Consider the following 26,899-nt stretch of genomic DNA (forward strand, 5'->3'; position numbering starts at 1 on the left):
AAGACTCCATCATCCGATGGAGAGTCTGATGCATTTCTTTGTGTGCGAAGAGAAAGGTGCTCCCAGTCCCCATGGTTCCCGTGGATTTGGGTTCAAAGAAAAGAAAACTAAGGAATCCTGGCATCCACCGGAGCCAGAGCCCAAATCATAGCTGTGCCTTTGACTTGATCTGGGCTCAGCAGCGCCAGAATTGAGGATGCTAATACCCAAGAGTGGGGTGCAGGCTCAGAGCAGCCAGTCCTGTGGGTATTAGAGGGACTGCAGGCTAGGGCTGTCCTGCTGGGTTGTCCAGACCCCAGGATTCAGGCACTAACCACATTTAGTGAATCAACTGTATATCTGAGCTGTGAGATCTTGAGAGAAGTGGCCCCTGAAAGCTGGCATGGTCAGCATCCCTGTAGCTCCTGTGTTGGAAGTGCCTAAGCACTTAGAAGCCTGTATGAGTCTGGGTTCTGCTGGAAAACAGAACTAATAGAAAGCATTACTATATATGTCCATTCACCCACCCACCAGTCCTCCCCCTGAACCCTCCATCCACCCACCCATCCATCATCTATATCTCCTAGAGAACTGGGAGAGTCGGTGGTGCAAGTCCTGAGCTGAACCCTGGCCCAAAAGCAGAGGATAGGTGTTCCAGCTTGAAGACGAGCAGCTAGGGAGAACAAACACTTTCCTATACCTCATTTCACTCTGTCCAGGCCTGCAACACTGAACAAAGCCACCCTACACTGAGAGGACAAGCCATTCTGCTTGGTCTCCAGAGTCTCAGTTTCATCCCACCCAGAAGAAAGGGCACAGCAATCCCCATACAATAAGACTAATATCTGGGTGCCTATATCCTAGTCTGGGTCATGCCTGAGTATGTCTTGCACACACACACACACACTGTACTCTTGAGTGACTGTAGCAGGAATGGCTAGGAGAGGCTCCTGCGGCTGAGGATTGCTTGAACTGAAACATTCCTTCCCCCCCCCCACCCTCACCCCTAACTCATCCCAAGAGGAAACATGTCAGAAACCATTCTGGGAACTCACTCTGCCCTCCAGGCTGTGACCACTAAGCTCCAACGCATAAGCGGAATTTGAAGGATGGGAGGAAAGTGTGTTAGGGTTTTAAGAAGGCAGGTTCCTGAGAGATGATTTGAGTGGACCTGCACAGGAGTTATTCCCCGCACCTCCAAATACCTACATCAGCCCACTCCTTAATTCGTCTGTTATCAGATGGGGCTGATCATCATCATTATGGAAGGACACTAAGAGGGGACTCGGTAGAAAAATGGCCCGGGATGGGAATTGATCCACCAAGGGATAATTTGAAACAAAAGACTCCAAGATCTAGCAGCCCTAGAAAATTACTATCTTGCTCAATGGGATTAGTTGTCTAAATAAAGAATATTTTCTCTTCCCGCCATCCTGCCTTCCAAAGGCTTTTTTTTTTTCCTGCTCATCTCTTCTGAGCCCGTGGCTGGATTCGTGGCCAGCAGGACTGCAGATCTTCAGCCCTGCACCAGGCTTAGGCCATGTTACCTGTGGTTCAATGGAAGCAGAGAGCTGGTGGGGCCATGCATTGAGGAGGGGAACAGATAAAGAATCGGCTCCCGAGGAAAGTCCCCTGCTCTCCCCTTGTCATTTTCATGACCTCTCATCATTCTTTTATTAGCACAGTGATTTTCCTGGTGGATTATGTTTTTTCTGATGGGTCTTCAGCCCTCCCTTGAATCTTCTCTCCCTCCCTGAAAGAGAACAGCTTTGTGGCCAAGGACAGGGTGTGGCCAGCTGGAGGTACTCCAAAGTCAGCAGTGCTGATGTTTGGTTGCAGGGGTGACTAGCTAGAAACAATGTGATTGGGGAACAAAGATGCCCAAGGTAAGACAGAGCATAGACGCCCAGTCCCTATGTTAAGGAAGAGAGTTAAGACATCGAGACTGAAGCCGGGCGTGGTGGCGCACGCCTTTAATCCCAGCACTCGGGAGGCAGAGGCAGGCGGATTTCTGTGTTCGAGGCCAGCCTGGTCTACAAAGTGAGTTCCAGGACAGCCAAGGCTACACAGAGAAACCCTGTCTCGAAAAACCAAAAAAAAAAAAAAAAAAAAAAAAAAGACATCGAGACTGTAGAACACCAAGGAGCTGGGTATGATGGTTGCACACCTTTAATCCCAGCACCCAGGAGGCAAAACCAGGCAAATCTCTTGAGTTTGAGGTCAGCCTGGTCTACATAGCAAGTTCAGGCTAGCCAGAGCTACATGGTGAGATTCTTTTTCCAAAAAGGGAAAAGAAAAAAAAAATACAAGAGAAAAAAACGAAAGAAGATTAAGGATCATAGTCTACAGGAAAGGGAGAGAGAATGCTGCAGGAAAGCGTTTCACATCTCCTCTGTGACGTGCAAGAGCTTCCAGCCACTCGTGGTACTGCCCGGTTGGGGAGGGATGGCTGTCTAACGGGTCTAGGAGAATAGTTGGCATGTAGTTCCATCCATTTGTTCATAAACCACAACCTTTACTTATCCATCCACTCATCCATCTACCCATCTATCCATCCTCTTACATTTAACCATCTATACACCTATCAACCCATCCATCCATTCACAAATCTTTTCACCTCTCCATCCACCCACCCATCCATCCATCCATCCATCCATCCATCCATCCATCCATCCATCCGTCTGTCTGTTCATCCATCCATTCACAAATCTCCTCACCTCTACATCTACCCATCCATTCATTTGTTCCACCCATTCACACATCTACCTACTCATCCATTTATTGATGTTTCTATACACCTACTTATTCATGTATCCATCCATCCATCCATCCATCCATTTGTTCTCCAGCTACCCATACATCAGTACATCCATACATCTGTCCATCCATTCATACATCTACCTACTCATCCATTTATTGACCTAGCTATCCACCTACTTATTCATGTATCCATCCATGCATTTGCCCCTCCCCATCAAGCCACCCATTTACACACCCACCCAGCCAATCATCTTTCACTAATGGTGCTTGTGGGAATGGTTACTGCATACATCACACAATGCTGGGTGCCGAGGACATGAGGACGGTTGAATCTCCTGCTTAGGCTTGCACAGACAAGACAAGGGTACAGGCAAGTAGACCAGTAGTCCTGCTCACAGTGAGGAAAGCCTTGAAGGGTGAGCCAGGCTACCTTGATGGGAAGAGAAGCCTCCTGTGTTTATTCAGAGGTGGCTTGCATTATGAGAAACATTTTTCCCTCACTCAAAGGTGTGGCGAGACTTCTACCCTGTTTCAGGGAAAGATAAGTATTTCTCAGCATCACTGGATTTAGGTTTCCTCCCTGCCTGTATCCAGGTAGCAGACACTTACTGAAGTCTCCCTCTCAGCCATCCTCAGCTACAGCTTTCTAGTCTCCACTGTTTCCCTTGTGTGAAGATTCAGATCTCTGCTATTTAAAAAAAAAAAAGTATTTTTTTAGTAAGGGCAACTCTTACTGTATATACCAGATTGACCTGAACTCCCCACATAACTCAGGCTGGCCTCAAATTTATAGTTAACCCCACCCCACCCCCACCCCCGCCCCCGCTTAACGTATAGAGTACTGGGGTCATGGGCTTGAGCTGCTAAGTCTGACTTATCTTAACATTTTAATACAATAGTAAAATCTCGGCCTTGACCCTCTCTCAAGGGTATCTACCTCCCCTGTTCTATTCACACTGGGTCTCCAGAGATGTCCACGCTACTGCTCTTCTGCCCTCTCTAAGCATCAGCAGACAAGTTCCATCTTGTCCCTCAGGATGACAGTGGTCCCAGGGTCCTCTGTCTTCATCCATGGATACTCTTAACCTGTACCCAGGATGCTTACCTTCCTTTCTGGCTGGTGTGTCCACTCTCCTAAGGACTCAACTGTAGGCCTTCCAGAGGTTTCCCTTCCTGCTGGTATAGTACATTCCTCCTGCCCTGGCCCCCCACTGACACACGAGTACCCCATTCTGATACAGTTAGAGGGCGACTAGCTCCATCTGACAGACCGAACGACAGTGACCTTTTCAAAGGACCTGCTGTGAGAATGTGCAGTCTGCCAGACTGAAGGACCTGGGGAATGCTTGATGATCTAAAGAACTTTCCCTAGATGTACAAACTTGAAGTGGTCATGTGACCACTGCCCTGGGTGGTATCTTGTTGCTTCGGTGCAGTATCAGATCGCTCATACTTAAGGAGTAGATGTGCAGATCCCCCTACACATGTCTTCCTTTTTAACTGTTTCCTCCCTCTACCTCATCACCTCTGCACAGCGGGAGCTCTGACACCTAGTTTTGGGTGTGCTGCCACCACAGTGCCTCTCACACTGAGATGATTTTAGCTCAGTGACTCTGAAGACCAGCGGGGGGGGGGGGGGGGGGGGGGGGGGGAGGAGGGAGGGAGTGTGATTCTCACACAAGCATATGGGGTGAGGGGTGTCACCGACAGCTGAGGACCTTTAGCAATCCAGGCTGTTAAAGAGGAGTAGGTACCTCACAGATCCAGCATCAGGCAGTATCGGAAGCCCCAGGGCTGGGTGTACAGTGTGTTCTGAATCTGAGAGCAGTGCTGGTACCAGCAGGCTGTACCGGGCATAAATGGTGGGCCACCAGCCCATCTCCAGGGAGCTATGTGTTCTGGTTCCCGATAACCTGCTCAGTGAGGATTTGTGGCTCAGCTTTTCTTAGTTTAGAGGAAAAATAATAGCTGTCTGTGCAGGGCTTGGATATTTCCACACCTTCCCTTTGAGGGCACATTTGGAGCCTTGGCAGAGAGAAGCCACTCCCTCCTTATTCTCCTAGCCAATGGGATGCAAGCTAATATGTTTAGGTATTAGTTTTGTACATAAGGTTGGAGTGGCCATAGGGGTAGGAATACAGATCCTGGAGAAGTATTTAAGTCTCTCTCTCTCTCTCTCTCTCTCTCTCTCTCTCTCTCTCTCTCTCTCTCTCTCTCTCTCCCAATGTAGGGTTCGATGACCTCAACGTATGTGCTGACCCAGGCGTCCCAGAGAATGGCTTCAGGACCCCCAGTGGAGGAGTTTTCTTCGAAAGCTCAGTAACCCGATTTCACTGCCAAGACGGATTCAGACTGAAGGGCTCTACAAAGAGACTGTGTATGAAACATTTTAATGGGACCCTAGGCTGGGTCCCAAGTGACAAACCTGTCTGCATACAAGAAGGTAAAGGGCCCACCCCTCTGTGGAAGCCAGCCACATGGCTCTCGGGGATGAAGACTGTGGTTTTTCTGGAGGGGAGTCCCAGGGCTGGGTTGGTATACAAAACCAGTTTGAATCGTTCTGTTTCTCTGTCAGTTACCATCCAATCTATCACTATTCTGGTGGGTTCAAGAACGCACTCGGATCCCATAGGGCAGCTTCCTATCAGGCTGCCAGGTCAGCGTCCACTCCGTGAAGAGTATAGTAAATATTTTTGTGCAGAAGGGGGATGTGATTTGGACTCTAACCTTTTATCTCAGTGTTTGGTGTGACTTGTTGAGAAGGCTCTACAACAGGGAGAGTGGATTGGCTGATGTGACAGATGGTCCTCTCTAGCAGTGACCCCTGCATCTATTGCTCCTTGCCTGCTGACAGCTAGCCTAAATCTGCAGGCTCAAAAATTTGCACATACCTTTTTGCTCTATTTTACTTTGTTTTATTTTTACTCTGTAGACAATGTTTAGAGTTATGAAAATGCACTGTTTAATTAATTGGAATCATTTAATTAGCTGGATTGAGTGTGAGCCTCACAGGGTGAGCGAGGCACATGCAGGCCTGCTCTGTCTCGTTGAGCTCATTAGAGTCGGCTTCCATGTCTCTTCGTTATTGAGGTGATTTGGGGAGAAAGGTTTTATGCTAAAATGCAAAGGATCATTGTGACTTAATAATGCATACTTCCTTAATGAAACTTTAGAAAGAAATTACGTGTGTGCATGTGTGTCTGTGGGTGAGTATGTGCATATGAATGCTGGTGCCCGTGGAGGCCAGAGGTGTCGGATCCCCTGGAGCTGGTCTTATAGGCCAACCTCCCAAGATAGGTGCTGGTAACTAGACTTGGGTCCTCTGCAGGAGCAGTGTGTGTTCTTACCCACTGAGCCATCTCTACAGCCTGGCCTTATGAAACACTTAGACTGCTTTAATCTGACAAGCGCTTTTTATTATGCTTTCTTCTCTGGAAATTGCAAAGGATGAGCAAGAATTATCTCTTGCCCTTACAGGGCTCACTAATAAGTTCAGTATTCCCTCTTGCACGGACATGTGAGCTGTGCTCTCTGTAAAATGCTAAACTAGAAGTTTATTTGGTTCGTGTCTGTATACGCTGCCAAAGCCTGTGGCCTGAGATGCCCTGCACTCAGAAGCACGAGTTGACAAAGAAAAAGAGAGCAAGGGCCCCAGATATTGCCCAGTCATGAAGCCCTTCTCTTATTGTATCTTCTTGGGGCAAAACAAAAGCAGTTTAGCATCTTTCAAGTGAGCTTCGCTCTAGCTCTGTGTGCTGTGGGGTAATTCCAGGTGTCAAGCCAACCTCCTCGGTTGGGGGCTTCTTGTGTGCCAAGACACAAGGGGAAGGCACAGCCTAATGTGCCAACACGGTGCCAGGACACAGCACTCCCAATCAGACCCCGACTCTCCAAAGGGGGAGGGGGGTCCAGACCTGCATTCTGGTGTTGAATGGTAAGCAATGTTTGGAAAAGCTTGGGCAAACCGACTGCCAGCTTGGCCATTATGGTATGTTTATTTGAATTTAATGGTGAGACCACAGGCCTTGGCAAATGTGTGTGCAGAGGTGGCTGCTTGTGCCTCCATGGTAGAAAACATTATTATGTCTTTGGTGTTCTTTATTTATTTTTTGGTCCTGGGAATTGAACCCAGGGCCTTGAGCACGCTAGTTATGCTCTCTACTGTTGAGTTATCTCCTTGGTCCTTTGTTCTGTACAGCTCATTGGGAAGGTGATTTAAAAAACAAACAAACAAACAAACAAACAAAAACCTACCATGGAGTGTTTGTTTGTTTGCTTATTTGTTTATTTGTTTGTTTTTAAACCTTGCTTTGTAAATAACCCTGGCTGAGGGCTTCAGGTTTGCTCTGGGTGGATCTTGAGAGCTGTTGAGTTAATTTGCTGCCCTTGCCAGAAGCCCGGGAAGGTATGGTAAGGGAGATAATGAGGATTTATTTTAGACTCACCATAACTACCCTATGAAATGAGAATTTTGTTCTCATTTTCTGTGTGAGAGACTGAGACTCAGAGAAGCTCAGTCACTTCCTCAAGGTCACACAGCTTAGGACTAACAGCACTGAAGGTAGACCTAACATATGGGAATCCTCTGGGAGTGTTTCAGCTGTACTGACAACCAGCAAGATAGAAGTGGTGGAGAAGCAGGGTTACTCTGGGCCAGTCCTGAGGGCAGTGAGGGCAGCATCTCCATCATCCGGAGTTCAGAGGTGTGGGGAGCTTTTCTGGGGCACAAGAGGGTAGGATGAGACAGGAGTAAGAATACTCCAGCTCTGTGGGGGTTCTCCTCTGGGACAGCATCTTTATTTTCTCGTAGGTCAGCCAGTCCATGTGTCCACACAGAGAAGGAAAAGCTTCAGAGCGCATCACAGTGAAAGCGTGGGTTTGGAAGATTAAGGAAAGAGAATCTGGTGGGTGAAATTCTCTTGCCCACACAAAGCCCTGGGTTTGATTCTAGTGCCTCATAAATCAGCCATAGTGGCACAAGCCCAGCACTTAGGAAGCAGAAGCAAGAAGGTTAAAAAAAAAAAAAAAATCTCAACTACTAGTTACTCAAAACCCAGCTACCTAGCCAGCCTAGCCAGTTTGAGGCTAACCTAGGGTACTTAGTACTCTGTCTTAAAAAACAAAACAGAGAAACATAGTGAGCCAACACACAAACACTAAAGCCCCATTGCCTCACACCCCTGTTCTACCAAATAACTGACTCTGTACGTTTGCTGTTCTGGACAATTATCTCATTTCTACATTTACAGTGTAAACATGGCTTCTCCCTGCCCTGTCTCACTAAGACTGGGTGCTTTCCCCGACAGGGCTGTGGTTGACCCTTTATTGAGTCATAAAGGCCCCATCTGACTCAGGCAAGGGAGCACATTGTTACTGCAAGTGACTGGATCTGCGTTGAGGTTGAAGGGCTTCATAGGACTCTCACAGTTGAAACACCCTTCGGCAGGCAGAGACACCGAGTCTTAAGGAAGTAAAGGGTTCCCTGCATTCTATGAGGATTTCCGTGACAGATGGACCAGATTTGGCCTTGGAGCTCACTGCTGTGACCTCCACTGTCCTCCAACTCCTTTCTCCTACCTGCTGGCTATGTCTGAGGGCAAACTTTTGTTTGTTTTGAGAAAAGGTCTCCTGTCTCTCAGGTTGGCCTGGAGTTTGCTGTGCAGCCAAGGTGAACTTTGAACTTGTGATGGACCTACCTCCACCTCAAAAGTGCTGGGAGCACAAAATGTACCACTATGTCTCTGCTGAGAAGCTGAGTTTGAAGCAGCCACTTTCCTTGATTCCTGGTGCCCACTAGTTGAGCTGTGCTCTGCAGAAGTCATGTGATGTGCATGTGGTGTGGTGTACAACAAAGTAGGCAAAAGCCTTCTTGGACCATCCCACGGGTTCCACTCTTTACCCTCCACCCTAACATGTACCAGCTCTTTGCGTGCTTGCGCACATACACACACACACACACACACACACACACACACACACGCAAACACACACACACACACCACCACCACCACCACCACCACCACCAATACCTCCAGTCTAAACTACTTGTTTCAGAGGAGCTCAGTGTGAACCAAGGTCTGCATAGCTGACGTTACAGGGAGTAGATTTGTAGGTACCCAAATCTCCCACTTGCTGTGTGGCTGTTTTTGTTTGTTTTGTTTTGTTTTGTTTTCTTCTGAGCTGTCATTCCGAGGGCCACACTAGCCTTCAGGACTAGGAGCCTGGTGAATGCACAGAGCACAGGAGATTCTGTAGCTGGCTGAAGACTGAGAGATGCCTTGTTGGCACAGCATTGCAGACCTGTGAGGTCAGGGTACTGGCCACCAGCTGGGCCTCTGCTGTGGCAAAACCACTCAGCTGGGTCTAACTGAGGGGACACGTTCCTGGGAGTCACACACGTTTCTGTGAGGAAGAGGTGAAATAAGATTGGCCTTGTGTGAATTGAATTTCTAGACACAGGCTGAACACAAATGTCAAGGCAGGGAGATATCCTAGAAACTGAAATAAAGTCACTTTGGTTCCCACCGATGTCATGACCCAATGGACAGAGCAAGGGAGGAAGCTCCGCCTCCCCCGCCAGGCCTGTGTGATTGACGGTGTTACTGGAAACGTTGCCCTGAGTGAGCATCTTTGGCTGCTGGGCTGCAGAATACCTTCTCCCTTATGCGTTGGTCATAACAGAAGCGTCTGCTTTTGCTTCTTAGGCAGAACTCGGTAAGCAGTTCCAGCCAGCTTCTGCATTGGCAAGGGTCTCCTTTAGACTGCGAGCCAGCAATGCACAGCACCAAAGTCCCTTAGGAGCCTCCCCACTAGGAAGGGTTTTATGGAGCTTTTAAAGTCAGATCTGCCTAGCAGGAAGTTTGTCATCTGATTGGGTTCTGGGTGCCCCTGGAGGACCTTCGGTCGGTCGTAGTCAGTCACACTGGTCGGTCGTAGTCAGTCACACTGGTGAAGGGGGTATACAGCTTTCTTTTCTCTTTTAAATGTCCCGACCAAGAATGGCTATGCTTTGTGAAATAGACACCTAATCACTGCAAAAAAAAAGTTTTTATGAAATTCGTATTTGAGTGCTTTCATCAGCAGGTTCTCCTTGGTAGGGTGGAGGGAATTTCCCATTTCCTCCCCAGCCAGCTTCCTTGAGCATCGTGGAGAACTGGTGCTGCCTGGTCTCCTTGGACATCTCATTTCATGTCAGCTTCTGATAAATACATATTAAGGAGGAGAAAAAAGTCTGCCCGTGACACTGGATCCCCCCGGCTCTGGCAGACAGCTTGTCCCAGCGTGTCTTCCCCAGCAAGCGTCCAGAGGGTTTATAAGGAGGTGACACTCCTAATCCCGGCACAATGCTCTATTAAGAGACCTTACATGTCCCTCCTCCGCAGAGCATCCTGTGTTGCTCTCAGATGAACTGTCTGAGAGGAAAGCTTTTTCAGGCAGCGATTCCTCTCCAGTTAGACAGTCGGTTTCTCTTAGCTAAAGAGGAGTAGAAAAACATTGCTTAAACCACACAGAACATGCAACTCCAAGCTCTGCCTACTCAAAACCTGGTGCTCAACCATTACCACAGCCTCCTCCCACAAGCCCCAGGTACAACCTTTGGTGCTGTTTCAAGAGCAGGGCTTAATTAAAAGTGTCAATTGGGAGCCACGGTATGGAGGGAAATGTGTGGCTCTGGGGAGCTCTTAAAAATTATAGTGTGTGGATGTTTGGGCTGCATGGATGTCTGTGCCCATGCAATGAGTGCCCGCTGAGGTAGGAAAAAGCCATCAGACTTCCTGGAACTTGATTTATAAGTAATAGATTGTAAGCCACTGCATGAGTGCAGGGAGTCCAACATGGATCCTCTGCAAGGGCAGCCAGTGCTCATAACATCTGAGCTGCTTCGCTGGCTCCCAAAGATTTTTGTCTCCCAAAGAACAACCCTGTTCCTGTTTCAGTGCCTTCAAAGGGAGGGACCGCTCAGCCTAGAAGGTCCCACTTGCAGGTCGCATGCTGCAGCGCCTTGCAGATGTGTTGGGATGCTCTCGGATATCCATTGTCTGCATAGGTGTGCAGGCAGCTCTCAGCCGTGAGGTGCTAAAGGAGGGCCCTGTGTCCCTGCAGCTCCCACTACCTCCTCAGTGTTCTTGTAAGACACAGTGGCCTTCTGCAGCCACCTGCCTCTGCCTCCTCCGAGGTTCCCCACAGCCTTCACAGGTAGCCTGGGGATGATTGGTGTTCCTCTAGGTACCACTCTGAATAGTCCCGCAGAGCTCGTTGTGGGAGTACTGGCTTTGCCATGGTCTCTTTGATGTTTGTGCAAGGTGGCTGCAGCCGCACGCGGTCATTCCCACAGAGCATGCCTCCCTTCCCTTTGTACTTCTGGTTGCCTTAGTACACACTTTATCATCGTTCTGACATAATTAATGATGTGGGTGCAGTTGAGTCTGAGTTGTCTGTAGGGCCATGAAAGGGGCTGCCCAGTTCCAGATCATACACTTTGGGAATGTTGACAAAGATGAGCCATGACAGCCAGATATCAGTCCAGATGTTACCTCCACCCACAGACACCAGTCCCCCATGCACCTCTGCGTTCTACGCATCTCTGCTGTGTAACACTTTTGTTCTCCTTTCCCCAAAGCACATAGTACTGTTCTAAGGAGACGTGTCCTGTGTGGTTTGGGTACTGTGTTAGATGCATGATGTGTTTGCTCTTCAATGGCCAGGGGCTGTCCTGGATTCCCTATATCTCCTTCACTGGGTGCTGAATACACAGTATATTCTTCAGTGGGTGCTGGATGCAGTGTGTTCATCAATAGCTGGGTGCTAGACCGGATGGCTGTGTTCTTCAGTGAGTATAATAGCCCAGCATGCTGGCTCTGGCATTTGATTTCTGGATGAGAAAGCAGAGCCTCAGAGGAGCTGGATTCACAGTGGAAGCCTGGGCAGTGGTGGGGATGGGATCGGCTCTGTACTTTCCAGGACACTCAGGAAATGGCCAGGGCTCATTTCCTCTCCTTGGGGAAGGGGATGACTTACATGTTAATGGCCGCAGGTCCACACCCCCTTAGGGAGGCCTCTCCTCCCTGTCAGCATTTTTTGGTAGGGATCAATTGCTTTAGGGCCCTGGCCTCAGAGCCTGGTGTAAAAACCTATTGAGACCTCTCTCACTAAAGCGCTAGGGGCAGGACCAAAGAATTGGCATTCTTAAAACAAAAACAGAAAACTCCCAGGTACTTTTCTCTTTTAGAACCCATTCCCCAGCCCCCACCAGAGTGCCTTACTCAGGGATGCAGTGTGTCAGCTTTGTGTGAGGGAACAGGACTTATTTCCTGTCGCAGTTCAGCAGGGTTCCTCGGAGACCATTCTTGTGATCAGAGCATCAGTGTGTGTATCAGACAGAGGCCTGTGTGAGCATAAGTGAGTTACACAGTGTGCTCAAGAAGCAAGCAGGGAGTGGACGGGTCGGCATCCCAGTGACCTCCAGTCCTGTGCTCTCCCTGCAGTTATGCAACCCAAAATGCCTGTCAGATTGCCTGCAGAACTTAAAAAAAAAAAAAAGCGAAAACACTGTACTCTTATGTTTCATTCAATTGCATGTTTCCATCTGGAGGAGGCACACATCACAGGGCTACCTCTAAAAGCTCCCAGGCCAGGCCAAGGTGCACCTGGGAACCTCCCAACCTGTGCTTTCTGTCTCAACGTTCCTGGTACCTGGTAGCCAGGTCATAGCCCTAAGGAACTGAACGCACCCCCCCACCCCCACCCCCTGCTTGCTATGCCTGTTTGTTTAACCCTTCTTTGTCCAAAGTTCCTTGCTACATGCCAAAAAGAAGAAAAAAATCCATTCATGGAGCACGGTTTTTTTTGAAGTACTTACTACAATATTTTGGCTCCCATAGGCCTGACCAGGACTGCTATAAAAGATGAATAATTTGACATTAAGAAGATTCTTTGAGCTTCCTGGGGGATGGGTGCAATGTGAGTTTAAGTATTATTATTACATTATAAATTTTTAATTAAAAGATCCAACTTGACTCACAAGCTAAAGCTGGCAGCCGAGTTGGCAGCCGGCCCCTTTATTCATCGAAAGTGTGGGGTACAGGCATTTTTCACAAGCAGGGGAATCTTATTCCCTTTTATGGCTACTCATATATTAAGCTGAGCTGTCTTCCACCTTCGGGAGCCTCACCGGAACAGATGGAAGCCCTAAAAATGTTTTATTTAGCGTTCTTTTCTTCTCAGGTGCATTGCCTATCACCTAAAATTCTCCCTTTGTTGCTTTGGACATGAGTTATCAAAAGCGACAGCCTCTGCCCACATGGGCAAGTACTCCCATGTCTTCCCCTAAGATACATGCATGTTTTCATCATCTAAGGTAGGACAGTGCAGAAGGACACCCCTGCCTGTCCCCAGGGCCACTGTCAGGTCTCACTGATGTTGACAGAAGTTACCATTCGCCCATGCGCCCTCCCTTGTTGTTCCTGTGTGAACTTGGCTTTTGTTCTTGAAGAATTTCTCTTATTAAATGTGAACATGACTTAAAAGGGGGAAAAAAATTCTAGAGAAATGAGGTCAGGCGAGACAGAGGCCTATCCGGTCAAGAGTGGCAGAAACAATCTCTTACCCCCCTGGCAATAGGACAGCTGGATAGCCACAGGCAAAGGTTCACTAGCCTCACCATCGGGCCCACAAGTGCAGAGGGGACGTCTCCATCTGGGTGGCATTGTGAGGTAACCACCTACAACCATCTTCTTGAATTCTTCCATCCATGAGTGCTGCGTTCCCAGCCTGTCTGAACAAGGGCCCTGTAGGAGAGGGGGTAGGGAAGCTTTAAATCACAGAATTTTCAGGTAAATGGAGAGTCACAACATCAGCATGGTTTAGATCTCTGTCAGGTCACATGATGACCAGTGGTGACCTTGATGACCAGTAGTGACCTTGAACATCTAGTTGACTATGGATCCCCGGAACACAGTTTTTCATTAGCTTACAGCTCCAACAACCCACAATCAGGTTGGTTACTTATGAAGAATGCAGTTTCCCCCAGGGATGTTCTTCAAAACTCATCACAGTGCACCCAGTTCTCTCTACAGCATGGAGTGGTTTGAGGCTGGCCTGGTCTCTCCAGGCTCCATTTTCTGAGTCTCATTAGCACCAACAGAGACTTCCTCAGAGCCCCTCCTGGGACCTCAAAGCAAAGGCCCCATAGTGCGGACTTGCCTGTTTCAGAGTCCAATTTCAATTGGCTAATACAACTTCTGGGATCATTAAATTCCCAGACATCATTTTGTTGTTGTTTTGACTGAATGTCTTCTGTCTTCCTGGTCACCTGCACTGGCCTTGGGTATCTCGATGGCTAGTCTTAGCCTTTGATTGCCTCGGAGGGATGAAGGATGCACTTTGTAGACACCACACCCTAAGCATTTTCCAGGCTGAGATCTAAATGTATCCAACACATGGGTGGTTCTCCTGCTGGGCTCAGGCACTCCTTGAGAGGCTTGCCCTGGGTCTTCTGTCTGTAAGTAAAGCATAGGAGACCGGGCAGATGCTCTGCCAGGCTTCAGTCTACGAGAACAGCTTTTGAAACCCATTCTTGGCTAGGAGATATAACTCAGGAGGCTAATTGTACACTAGCATTTGCAAGGCCATGAGCTTGGTACCCAATACCAATAAAAGAGAGCCTTGCCCAGCACAAAGTCCTGTCTAATGCTTCTTCTAAGTCCATGTTGGGCCACTCAAGGTTTCACATCCCTTCCTTTTTACATATAAGGCAACTTTCCAGAAAGTGAATATTGATCTCAGAGTTTCTTTAAAGATAAAATAATTAAGCTCTCGTTGATCAAGAGAAGCAGAAAGGGCTGGGGAGATGGCGCCACTGACAAGCCTGCTGCAGAGGCATGAGGGCCTGAGTTGGGGTCCCCAGAAACCATGTAAGAAGCCAGGCACAGTGGCTTGTATCTGTAACCCCAGCACTGGTGAGGTGGAGACAAAAGGACCCTAAGGCTTGCTGGACAGCCATCTTACTGAATTGATAAGTTCCAGGTTCTGTGAGAGACTCTGTCTCAAAATGATGATGATGGTGGTGGTGGTGGTGATGATGTATAGAGCAATAGAAGGAACTACTCTATCCTCAGTGCACATGCACACATTATGAGTGAATGTGTACATGAACGCGTGTGTGCGCGAGCACACACACACACACACACACGAAGTAAAAAGTCATGGTTTACCTGAATGATGAAACTGCACTGACTTCTGTAACTTCCATCAAGAGGTCAGCTTGCCCTCTTGAAAATTTTCTGGCAAGTAATGAAGGTTTAATGCTTTGGGGGAATTCGGTGCTTTGTTCTCATGCTCATGGGAAAAGCCAGGCATTCATCCCAAGACATTCTGCTCAGTGGCTCCACCCCGAGAACCAGACGGGGTAGCATCTTCATTGAACTTTCTTGTTCTCCATCATGGCTCATTTTCTGTCTCTATCATGACTTTGTTTAAATTTGCATATCTATGCATATATATCTTTGTATTTGCCAAAGTTCAGGAGACACTACAGTCGGGTGAATACTCACCAGGTAGCACCAACATCCAGGGAAGAAACAGGACACTGGTGCTGTCCCTAGGAGCTTAGTGCCACTCTCCTCCTCCTCCCCTGAGAGGTAGCAATCCCTTCTTATGATGGACACCCCCTAACCCCCAAAGCATCAGCATCCTAAACATGGCGCTATTACAAGCGTAATTTCCCTTGGCCTGGCTTTGGAGTTAACGTACACGGACATATAGGTTAAGAGCTACTTTAGATCTGACTGACTTTATGAAATCCATGTGCCCTTTGATCCCTTTCACTGTTTCATGGGGTATGGACCTACCTTCATTTGAATATTCATTTTGGTACATACTTTAAACTTTACCAATTGACTTCCGTTATAAACAGTGCTGCAGTAAGCATGTCTGATCATGCCTATTGATGAATGATAATCTCCTATTTCCATTGGTTCTGCACCAGTGTGGGGCTTCTGAGGTGTGTGATGTGCATAAGTCCAGTGTCGCTAGGTACTGCTAGTTTTCTCACGTGGTTGTACTAGTTTATCTCCCGCACACAGAAAGGGCATATCCTTCAGTGTTTGCAGTCTTTAGTTGTTCTGGAGTTTGTTTCTTTGGTGTGGGTTGGTTGGTTGTGTTTTGAGAGAGCATCATACTGTACAGGACACACCTGCCTCAGCCTCCCGAGTCCTGCTTTGTAGGCATGTTCCACCACTCCCCGACTTTCTCACCTCTAATGCTCATTTCCCTGGAGAATAATAAAGTTGAGAACCTTTCTGTGTTTATTGGCTATCTTGTGATTCTCCCCTGTGAAGTGCCTGCTTAATTCGTTTAACCATTTATTGATTAGTTGTCTTTTCTGTATTGATTTTTTAGGAGATTTTATATACACAACACGCGAGTCCTTTGTTAGTTATAGGTGCTACAAAGCTATTCTGTGGCTTAAGGTTTTACTCTCTTATTAGCTGTGTGATGCACAGAATATTTTAACTTGAATGTAGTCAAATTTATCAATCTTTTTGTTTACACTCAATTTGTGTGGGGTTTTCTTTGTTGTTTTTAAAACTGTTTTCACTGGGCTAGATAGGTGGCTTTTAATGAAGACCCAAGTTTGATTCCCACCATCCAGGTTCGCTAGCTCACAAGTGTCTATAACTCCCACTCCAGGGGAATCTGATGTTCTCTTTTGGCTTCCACAGGCCCCTGCACTCATATGTGTGTGTGCATACTCACACACACACACACACACACAGAGCTTACAAATGAAAATAAATCTTTCAAAAATGTTTTTGTATTATGATATTGCAAAGGCATTTTCTTTTGTAATCTCAGAGACTTACTGTCTTGCCTGCATATTTATCCCTCTAACTATTCTTTTTGGGCTTGGTTTGTATGTAACACACATAGCACTGTTCACTGGAATGAATGTTCCCACCTTTGTCAGGAAATGGAAGTCCTGGCTCAATCCTCTGTTCTGTTAATTAGTCTGTCTGTTAATGCGATAGATGTGATTCTGTTTTTATTACCGTAGCCCTGTAATCATTCTTAAATGCTCGTAACACAAGGGTTACCCTCTTTCTGTTCCTTCAAAACTGTCTTGGATCTTCGTGGTCTTCCAGGTTTCCGCACAAATTTTAGAATGAGCATAGTAACCGCCAAAACAAGTTTGAATACTGACGCGACATTATGACGTTGCGTTTTGTGACGTTTTGTTTTATCAGCTTGACACAGTCTAGAATCACCTGGGAAGAGAGTTTCAATGAGGAGCTGTCTAGATTAGGTTCAGCCAGCACTCAAGCCCCTCTCTTTGTAAGCTACTTTGGTTCTTACCATATGCACTGTAATTTCATATTTGAATAGTAAAGCTTTTCTTTCTTTCTAGCTCATTCCTTCTACTTTCCTCTTATCTGAATGCTGCTTCAGTCAGGAAACCCAGCACAGATTTGGACGTAAGGGTGAGAAGTGAGCTCAGTCAGGGACCCCGATCTCCAATCAAGGCCTCTGCATTTTTGCAATAACATAGTTTCCTAATAATATCGCTTATTAAATTGCAGTATTTTATTTAATCCCTAGCTTATGAAGAGCTTTTTAATATGAATGGATGTGGGATTTTTTTTCAAATGTTTTTTTCACATCTAATAAGATGCTAATTCTCTCCTTACTCTGTTAAATGTTCAAGTCACATTGGTTGATCATTAAACATTAAATCAGCTTACTTGTGATATAGTTGAATGGTGTGCGCTAATGTGTTAATTTTAAGTTTTGCATCTGTTGCTGAGATGGCTTGGCCTGACTGCTTTTTTTTTTCCTTCTGAGCTAGTCTTTCTACATTGTGTAATAATCAAGGGAGGCTGCCCCATAAATATGCTGGCGTCCTTCAGAAGAGAACGCCTCACTCAGGGTGTGTGTGTGAGGCTGCTGCTAGATCATCCAAAAACGTTCAGCAGAATCCATAGAGAAGAATTTGGGTCTGGGGGATGCTCTGTGGGAAGCCTTTCTGATAGAAACGGAGCCTACTTAATGTTTGCATAAGTGTAAGTTGGCAAATTTGGTAAATAAGATTGTTTCTGACCTTGTGTGAAGAGTTTGACCTCACCTAATTTCTCATTTTTCTTTTACTTCAAGTTTTTTTCTGCCTTTTAAATTTTTTTAGTGTAAGCTGTGTCATGCTATATCGTTTTATCCTTACATGGGTAGATGTACTTTACTTCATAGCTCTCGGTGGATCCCATCACTGACTGGATTTTGGCGTTGAAGAACCCAAGCCTGGTCCTTCTTAGCCTGGTCCTCTCCTTTCTCACTAAATCCTCTCCTAGATACCCTTTATTATTTATTTCCCTGTAGTTTCCTTAGGTTTAATCGCATATCCATTTTTTCTGACCATAAAGAATTCTTCATTTTAGTTCTAAATGATTAGCCTGAACTTATAAACATTTAAACTTATAAGCCTAGTAACTTATAACCATTTAAACTCAACATTTATAAAGCAAAATTCAATATAACTTTAAGCACAGACCCTCAGTTGCAGTAAGAACATGACTAAAATGGAGAACTTGAGCAAGTCTTCTCTGGTGTGTTTAGGACTCCAAGCTTTGTCCAATCACAGATTTGACTCAGTCAACTCTAAGATGTGTGTTCTTGACTTTAAGTATTTATTTTTTGTATGTTTACGTAGGTGTCTGTCTTTCTTTCTTTCTTTCTTTCTTTCTTTCTTTCTTTCTTTCTTTCTTTCTTTCTTCCTTGGGACAAGGTCTTACTGTGTAGTCATGGCTGACCTGGAACCCAGAGAGTTCCCAGCTAACTTGGCTGTCTCCTGAGTGCTGGGATTACTGGCATGTGTAAGCAACAATGCTAGACTTTTTCTGTGTGTTTAGGCTTAAAGAGAAATGTATAGTCAAAGATTTATCTGCAGAGCATACATTGGAATATGCAAATTTTCATTGTTAGTCCAGCCAAAACATTTTTTCCTGGTTTTTATGTTGTTATTTTATTGGACCCATGGGTTATTTAGGAAGATATTACTCAGTTTCCAACACGGGAATTTTGTAACAATTCGTTTCTGTCTTTATTTTCATTGTGGCCCAAACACATGATCAGTAATTTTAACTATTTGCTACTTGTGGAGACTATATTTCCTCCCAAGCGTGGTCAGTCTTTGTGAATGTTGCATAATTACTCCAGTATATGTAATGCTTAATAGTCTCACCCTGAAAAATGGACAGCTAATACCCATTAAAAATTCACCATCTATGGTGTAAATATAAAAATACATAGCACAGCTCAACACAGTGCCATAGGTCATTTTTGGCCGTGTGGCAAGACCCTATCTCAAAAAAGAGAAGAAAGTCTAAAAACAAAACAAAATGAACAAATGATTGGCACTTCAAAGTAGCAAACCATAAAGAAGTGTGCTTACTATACTTGTTTGTTATAATCATTCTCTTTCTGTGTGTGTGTGTGTGTGTGTGTGTGTGTGTGTGTGTGTGTGCACGCATGTGTGTGCACATGTGTGCGCCTATTTGTCTGTGCTTGTGTCTGTGTGTTTCTTAGTGGTTTCAGGCAGGGAACTAATAATGCCGCAGTGGCATTCATGTAGAGCCACAAGCTATCAAGGGTCCTGTTCTGATGCTACATCAGGTTTCATCAAAGTCACCATCCTTTAAAGAGGAAGGAATCAGCCAGAAGCAAAGCTGCTCACTGAGTGGCTCCTCTTTTTCTAAGCAGCACCCCTGTTCCATCAGCTTCCTCTGGACAGCAGTAGCCGTCACTTCTCCTTTCCCTTGTTCCGTGTTGATTGTCTGTAATGACATCGTTTGCCTGGGCTGAATCTGTTCAGCTTTTGCAACCTTCTCCTGAATAAACCACTGGTCAGGACTGTCTCTCTGGGTTGTACCAGGGCAAGAGAGTAATGCTAACCAATGTCAGTAGGTAGCAAATTAAAATACCATCCAGTGAAACGAAGTTCAGGCCCCTACAGCCTCCTTACTCCTACACTGTCTGCAGGTCTAGGGCTCTCCGAGGCCATTTTCAAATTCAATAATTCAGTCAGATCACTTAGAAAAACTATGACCCTCATAGATAAGTGTGTTACAGTGAGGATGCACAGGTTAAAGTCGCCTAAGGGAAGAGTTACACAGGACAGGATCCAGGAGTGACAGCCACAAGCACCTGGTGGAGCTGTGCAGACACCACTTGTCCTTGAAGCAGCGGAATTTGACAATATATCAATAACCAGGGAGACTCACCCACAGATCAGTGTCCAAGGTTTTATTAGGTCCTTTCATATAGACATAGTTGACTCTTGTGGGCTGATATTGGTCTCCAGTCTACCCAAAAGCTACACTGATATTTGGTGTTCCAAAGCACACAGACTTCAGCATTCCTCAAACCACCAAGTGAGCAGAGGTATTTATCTCAAGCAAGGGACTCCAGGAACTTAGAGGTTGCCTCCAAGGGCCTGAAGACAAGACCATATCCTTGGCCAAAATATAATCTAGACCCTTCTACACTCTTAGGCTTAATAGCATCCCATCCACTAAAATAAAACCCCACTCCCTGTCCTAAAACATCAGGCAGAGCACGATCTGGATCCCTGCCCCTCCCCTCAGTTGTTGCAAACACACAGGTCTTCCCTGGTGCGTTTTAGGACCCCAAGCTTCTTCCTGGCCTTTCTGATAGCCTAGCTATTCTGCCTGAAATCTCCCAGATCCACACAGTAATTGGATCGGTGCTGTCATTCAGGTCTCAGCTTAATAAATGTCATTTCCTCAGAGGCCCCTTGCCTGTCTGCTCGAATTAAATAAGTCCCCAAGTCACTCCCTATCTTATCACCACATTATGAGCTCATCGCAGCAGTGAGATTTGCCTGTTGTTTTCTAGCCCATTTGTCTCTTAATTTTGCTGTTAGAAGCCTCCTCCGAGCAAGCGCTGTAAAAGTGGAAACGGTGTGACTCCTCTGCCATGCCCTTCCCCCACCTAGGAAACGCTGGACCTGTGTGTGGGCTCACTAGTCACTGAACGGATGAACACGCAGTAGAATGAATAAGTAAGACTTACAAATGCTGGTTTCATCAAAATTTAAGTCATAGTCTTTACAGCAAGACATTTAGAGCCTTTAACATAATAACGTGGATTGCAAGGCTTATATGTAGCTATACATCATATATTCATGTTCCTGGGCATGGTTTTGCATTTTCCCATATAACCAACATCTGGAAAAAACGAAAGTTGACTCTTCCTGTGCTTTCCCCATCCCTGGAGACTGTGCTGTCTGCTGACTGGTCTCATTGACTCTTGTCTGTATTCAAGTGTAACTGTTCAGTACCGCCACATGCTCATTAAACCAAATCTCCATTTTAATAGGTTCAGCTAGGACAGTGGCTGTGGTGAGCTGGTGAGAGGTGGGTTTTCAGAATGGAAGCCTTTGCTGCCCCTGGGGCAACATCCCTGGAAGTGCCCATTCATGCCCCACCCACCCAACCATTCATGCCCCACCCACCAAGTTCTGTTGGCCAGACTCTATGTGACAGAATCAAATATTGACAGATGCTTCTAGTCATTGCTAATGATATGTTTGAAGTGGCTTTATATTGCTTTTTTTCTGAATGGATGAATCCATGATTTAGGAAATTGTGATACAATCAGTCTTTGACTTAACAATGGTTATGCTAATGAGTGATGTCTTGACTTTACCGTGATGTGAAAGCAATGCACACCTGGTAAAACCTCACTTCACGTTTTGAATTTTGCGTTTTTCTGGGTTAGTGATACGTGGCGTGGAGTTGCATTGCCATACTGGTCAGCACCGGCAGGCAGCAAACTCTAACTTCTAGTCAGCTGTAAGATGATGAGGGGAAATGACCCACACCCTGCACTCAACTGAGTAGCTGATGTGCAGGGACCTCTGTGTGTGTGTGTGTGTGTGTGTGCATGTGGGGTGGGGGAAGGGCACACATACAATTGAATGCACAGGTGTGTGGAGAGTAGAGGACAACTTTGAGTGTCATTTTTCAGTAATGGGATCCACCTTGATGTTTGAGACAGGGTCTCATTAACCTAGAGCTCACCCATTAGGCTACCTGGCCATCAAGCCCTAGAAATCCACTTGTCTCTGCCTTTAGGATTACAACATCCAGCTTTTCGTATTCTGGGTTCTGGGAGTTGAACTCATGTCCCTAGGCTGGCAAACATTGATGGAGTCACCTCCCCAGCCCCATTTTCAGCTTTTAACATTTTCAATTTACCGTAAGTTTCTCTGGGTAGGGCTCCTCTTGTAAACCAAGGACCATCTGTATTCCTATATGAAACCAACTACAGCATTAATGAAGATCACACATAGGTTTTCAGATACTCAAGGTCTTGACTCTTTTCCTAGAAATAAGGTTGATTGTTATTTACAGTCACCAAAGATCATTGAAGCAGATGCTTACCTAAGGCTACATCTTATGCTGACCTAACCTTTCCGTCCGGGAGAGAGGGTACTGCCACATCGTGAGCGTGAAACATCAGAGAAGATGTGGGTGACCCGTTCTTCTGTTGAAGTTTAAGGTGTGTCAGAGCTGGGCTGGGCTAGCTTTTCCCTTGGCTCTAGAGCACATCCCAACTGATTTCCTCCACTTCGGAGGGACTTGAACTACAAAACCTTATTGCCCACTGGCCCTGTGGCTCTCCTGTGTAGTGGTGCACTGTCCTATGAGACTCCCTTTTGACCAGAGTGTCTGTATTCACACACACACACACACACACACACACACACACACACTGTAGCAGACCCAGCCTGTGTGAAGCATCACACATTACTTTCACCACAGGCTGGGAAATCAATCTTGGGAGCAAGGCTGGGTGCTTCTCCCTCTGACTAGCTGATGTCAACCTGTCTGTGATGTCCAAGTGGACACTCTGTCCATTGGCTTTACTCCCCGAACTGACTGCCTCCTGACCATGCTAGTTAATTCTTGACGACGTGAAGACAGTTGAAGTCAGTCATGGAATGGTTGCTTACACACGCACGTACTCACCACTTCAGGAACTGTTTGTGCCAGGACTTTACAGCCAGGCGTCCTGATAAATGTGTTTTTATGTGCTGGGAATAATGTCTGCTGCATGCCATGGAGAGAAATATATAATTCACAGTTTTCCATTAAGAAGAAGGCAGCGCGGCCTGGCGTGGTGGCACACACCTTTAATCCCAGCGCTCGAGGCAGAGGCAGGTGGATTTCTGAGTTCGAGGCCAGCCTGGTCTACAGAGTGAGTTCCAGGACAGCCAGGGCTACACAGAGAAACCCTGTCTCAAAAAACCAAAAAAAAAAAAAAAAAAAGAAGAAGGAGGAGGAGGAGGAGGCAGCGCTGGTGTGCCGGGTTGTCAGTTACCTTGTGACTCCAGTCGGGACCATTCTGAGGTTGATTTGGAAGAAAATCAGTGATTTTAGCTCGGAAACTATGGGTTAAACTTGAATAGGTAGAGCACTCCTTTCTGTGGCCCTGATACAGAACGAATGAGCAGTGAAATGGAAACCAGTGGTCAGCTCCTCAGCTGAGACTGTTGGGGACTCCGGGGAAACACCAGGGTTGTGCTCAAAGCCAGCTAGCTGGGCTCAGAGGGCTGTGCACACCCCCAGGGTTCCTGCTGGAGCTTCAGGCAGCGCCCTCTTCCTGCAGTTCTTTGGCAAGAACATGAATGAAGCTGGGAAGGGGTAAACAATGGGGAAGACCTGGGTCAAAGTGTCAGTGTAGTGATTCAGGGCCTGCTCTCAAGCCAGTGGTGGCAACAATAAAATTAATCCCGGCCTTGCAAATGATCCACAGTGAATATTATGGTCCTCTCCCCTGGAAGCTGATCCAGGCCCTCCTCCTTCAAGGAGGCCTCTCTGAGACTTCCTCATTTCTCATGCCCTGATTTATGGAGTCTGCTGTCTAGAGAACCTAGCCCCAACCTTGATAAGCCCTTGGATGGACCCTTTCTTTGTAGAGCAACCAAAGCTAGCAGCCACCAGCCACTGCAATGTTCCCTCTTTCTACCTGTGTCAGGGCTCCCAGGGCTCAGGGCTCAGGGTTGACAATTCCAGGCTTCAGTGTCCTAATGAACAGGGCTCTTACTGATGCTATTCCAGCTACCTTGTACATTCAGTGACTCTGGGGGACCAGCTAAGAAGCCAAACATTCTTTAGCACACTGAAGAATTTCTGTAGAAAGGTTCAGACTGGAAAAACACTACCCTTAGATTTTTGCCATGTTTCAAAAAAAAAAAAAAAAAAAAAAAAAAGAAGACTTCATCAAGGTGGAGTATAACCTATCTCCAGGTCATACTTATAAACCTGTGTGTGTCTAAAATCAGGAGCATTTAGCAAGGGTGGTGGTAAAGCCCAGAGATAGAACATTTACCCAGCAGTCTCAGTGTCCTGGTTTCTAACCCCAGCACTAAAATAAAGTAGACAAAATCGGAAACATTTAACAGAGATGTACTCTTGAGGGATAAAGAAAAAATCAACACACATACACACACACACACACACAGTGGGCGATATACAAGACAGGACTCATTGTGTGGTGTTTGGGGCTAGGATGAACAGAATCCCAACTAGACGCTGAGGAGCAAGCACAGTGGCTTTTACCGTAAATTGTAAGTAGATAGGGTCGGAAGCAGACACTCACCTTGAGTTTTTTGGTGTGTTTTGGTCATTTTGCTCCCTGCCCTCACTGCCTTCCCCCCTCCCCCACTGTCTTTTTCAGTTGGGCTCAGCCACTCCATGTGAGGACATAGTATGCCTAGCTGTCCTAAACCCTAGGGGGTTGGCAAGGGTGTGTGCTGGTTTAGTACGCAGAGGCAGTTTGTACTCCATGTTGTCCTGCGCACTGTGTCTGAGGCCAGGTCCTGTGCCATGCCTGGGTGGCTACAGTGACCAGCCTGACAGGCTAAACAATGTTAAACCCTGTCAAAAATACAGCCAACTCTTTATCTTGTTTGAGACTCATTCAGAAGACAAGCTGCTTGGTACAAAGTGTCATAGGCAGAAACTAAAGTTCTTTTTGTGATATGGTCCCTGCACCCTGTTAGTTCTGCGATGCAGACTGTGACCTTGTCATTGTTACCTGAGTCTGGTGACAGGTGAGGTACCAGGTTATCTCTGTGTTAACAGATGGAGACTAGGGCTGAAAAAAAAAAAGAGCCTCCTTGTAAAGCCGTTAACCATTTTGAATTGCAAAAAGTCATGTTCGTCTCTTATTGCAGACTGCCGCATCCCCCAAATTGAAGATGCTGAGATTCACAACAAGACATACAGACACGGAGAGAAGCTAGTCATCAACTGTCATGAGGGATTCAAGATCCGCTACCCTGACCTGTACAACCTGGTTTCGTTATGCCGTGACGATGGGACATGGGATAACCTGCCCATCTGTCAAGGTATGAGATGGGAGCCGCTGTTGTCCCTGTCATTGTAAAGGATGGGCATGCATGATCCTCTAATGAAACAACAAACGAAATTCTGGCAGAGAAATACAAGGTCGCCCCACCTAGGTCCTGCCCTGCCTTCTTGGGTCCCCTCTCCTTGCGGTGACTCAGCACGGTATACCAGATTTCCCAGTACAGAAAGGATGGAGCTGATGCTTCAGTATGTTTAATATCAAGTCCCTTTTCCTTAGAAAATCAGAAAAGTAGTTGAAGAATTAGGAGAAGTCGGCGAGTAAAGGGGCTCAGCAGGGAAAGGGGGCTTGCCCAAAAGTCTGACAACCTGAGTTCTGGCTCTAAGAGAGAACCGACCACCACAGGCACTCTGGCTTACACGTGTATGCCATGCCTTTGCACACACTAGCGTGGGCAGACACACACACATACACACACTAATAATAATACATTAAAAAGAATTAGGAGGCTTCGTAACAGGGCTTTGAATACAGGGATGAATCGTTGTATACGTAATGGAAATAACAGAGTGTGGTACTTGGGTAGCAGCGAGACTACAGTAAGCATATTACAGAAAGCCTTTCTCTTCATAATGCTATCCTTCTTATCATTCATGAAAAGCAGAAAAATAATCACATTCAGATGCTTCCAAACTGCACAGCGAATATTTATCCTTTCACACTTTTTTAAAATTTGCCCCAGCCGCCATATACAGAGGGACCTGTTTCTGAAAATAAGCCCTGGAGTTCACATTAATTCTGATTTTATTTTTTGACATGTGACTTGGTCTAAAGGGCCAAAAGAAGCCAATGCATAATTCATAGTTTGAGGGAGAAGGAAGGCATTGGAATTTGTTCCAGAAGCTCTGGCATGTTCAAGTTGAGATGAATGTTAACTTTGCGCCTGGAAATCACAACTGGCAGGCCCTGATATTGCTTTGTGTGCTCCATCATCAGAAATAAATTGTTTTCCCACACCAGAGCTTAAGAGTTGTGACCCTATGAAGGAACAAAGGTTTCAGAGTTGAGAGGACAGAGGAGCCCAGCCATCACTCTGCCTGCCCTGTGGCCTGTGCTGCTAGCCTACCCTAAAAGAGACATGGGTTTTACTTACCTGTTCAGAGACTGCCTACAAAACAAGCATCTGGTGCCTGGGTTGTGCTCCCCATGCAAACAAGCATCATTAGCCACAGCTTTATTCCAGGACCAGAGTCACGGGTGAGGAGAGTCACCTCAGACCTCAGCCACGCCCTGCAGTCCAGTTTTTCTCCATATCCTTTCTCTGTGGCTTCTCACCCTCTCTAGTTCTCCCTTGTATTCCTCAAATCCACTGAGTTTCCTTAGGAATCCTGTTTCCCTGTGGCCTCTTGGGACGTTATTTTAAAGAGTTCAGATATGTGCCTTGCTGTTGCTCTGTCTGGCCCAGTCTGGGTTGCTCTCCCATTCTCAAATTCTCCTCAGCAGCAGGTCAGCAACAAGAGAGCTGGCTGGCTGTTCTTTCTCTTTTCCTCTTTCTTCATTTTCTTTTCTTTTTTAAAAAAAAATATTGCTGGGATTTGAACCTAGGGGCCTCACACAGTACCCTGCTTCTAAGCTATGCTCATATTTCTCCTTCTAACTCTTAACTTTGAAAGAAGGTCTCAGCAAATTGCCCAAACAACCCCTGAACTCACTCCATAACCCAGATGGGCTTTAAACTTGTCACCTCATTGTCTCAGTTTCCAAAGCAGCTGGAATT

At 46.3% G+C, this 26,899-nt stretch overlaps 1 protein-coding gene across 1 annotated transcript in view; it reads left to right on the forward strand.

Moving 5' to 3' along the window:
* The window catches only part of Susd4 (sushi domain containing 4), a 127,955-nt gene that overhangs the window by 63,305 nt on the left and 37,751 nt on the right, over nt 1–26,899 (forward strand). The window contains exons 3-4 of the mRNA XM_021171306.3: nt 4,970–5,182; nt 24,989–25,162. Coding sequence (XP_021026965.1) covers nt 4,970–5,182; nt 24,989–25,162 — 387 coding nt within the window. The remainder of the gene's footprint in view (nt 1–4,969; nt 5,183–24,988; nt 25,163–26,899) is intronic.

Source organism: Mus caroli, unplaced genomic scaffold (assembly GCF_978045245.1).
Source record: "Mus caroli unplaced genomic scaffold, Mus_caroli_1 scaffold_1, whole genome shotgun sequence".
Lineage (NCBI taxonomy): Eukaryota > Metazoa > Chordata > Mammalia > Rodentia > Muridae > Mus > Mus caroli.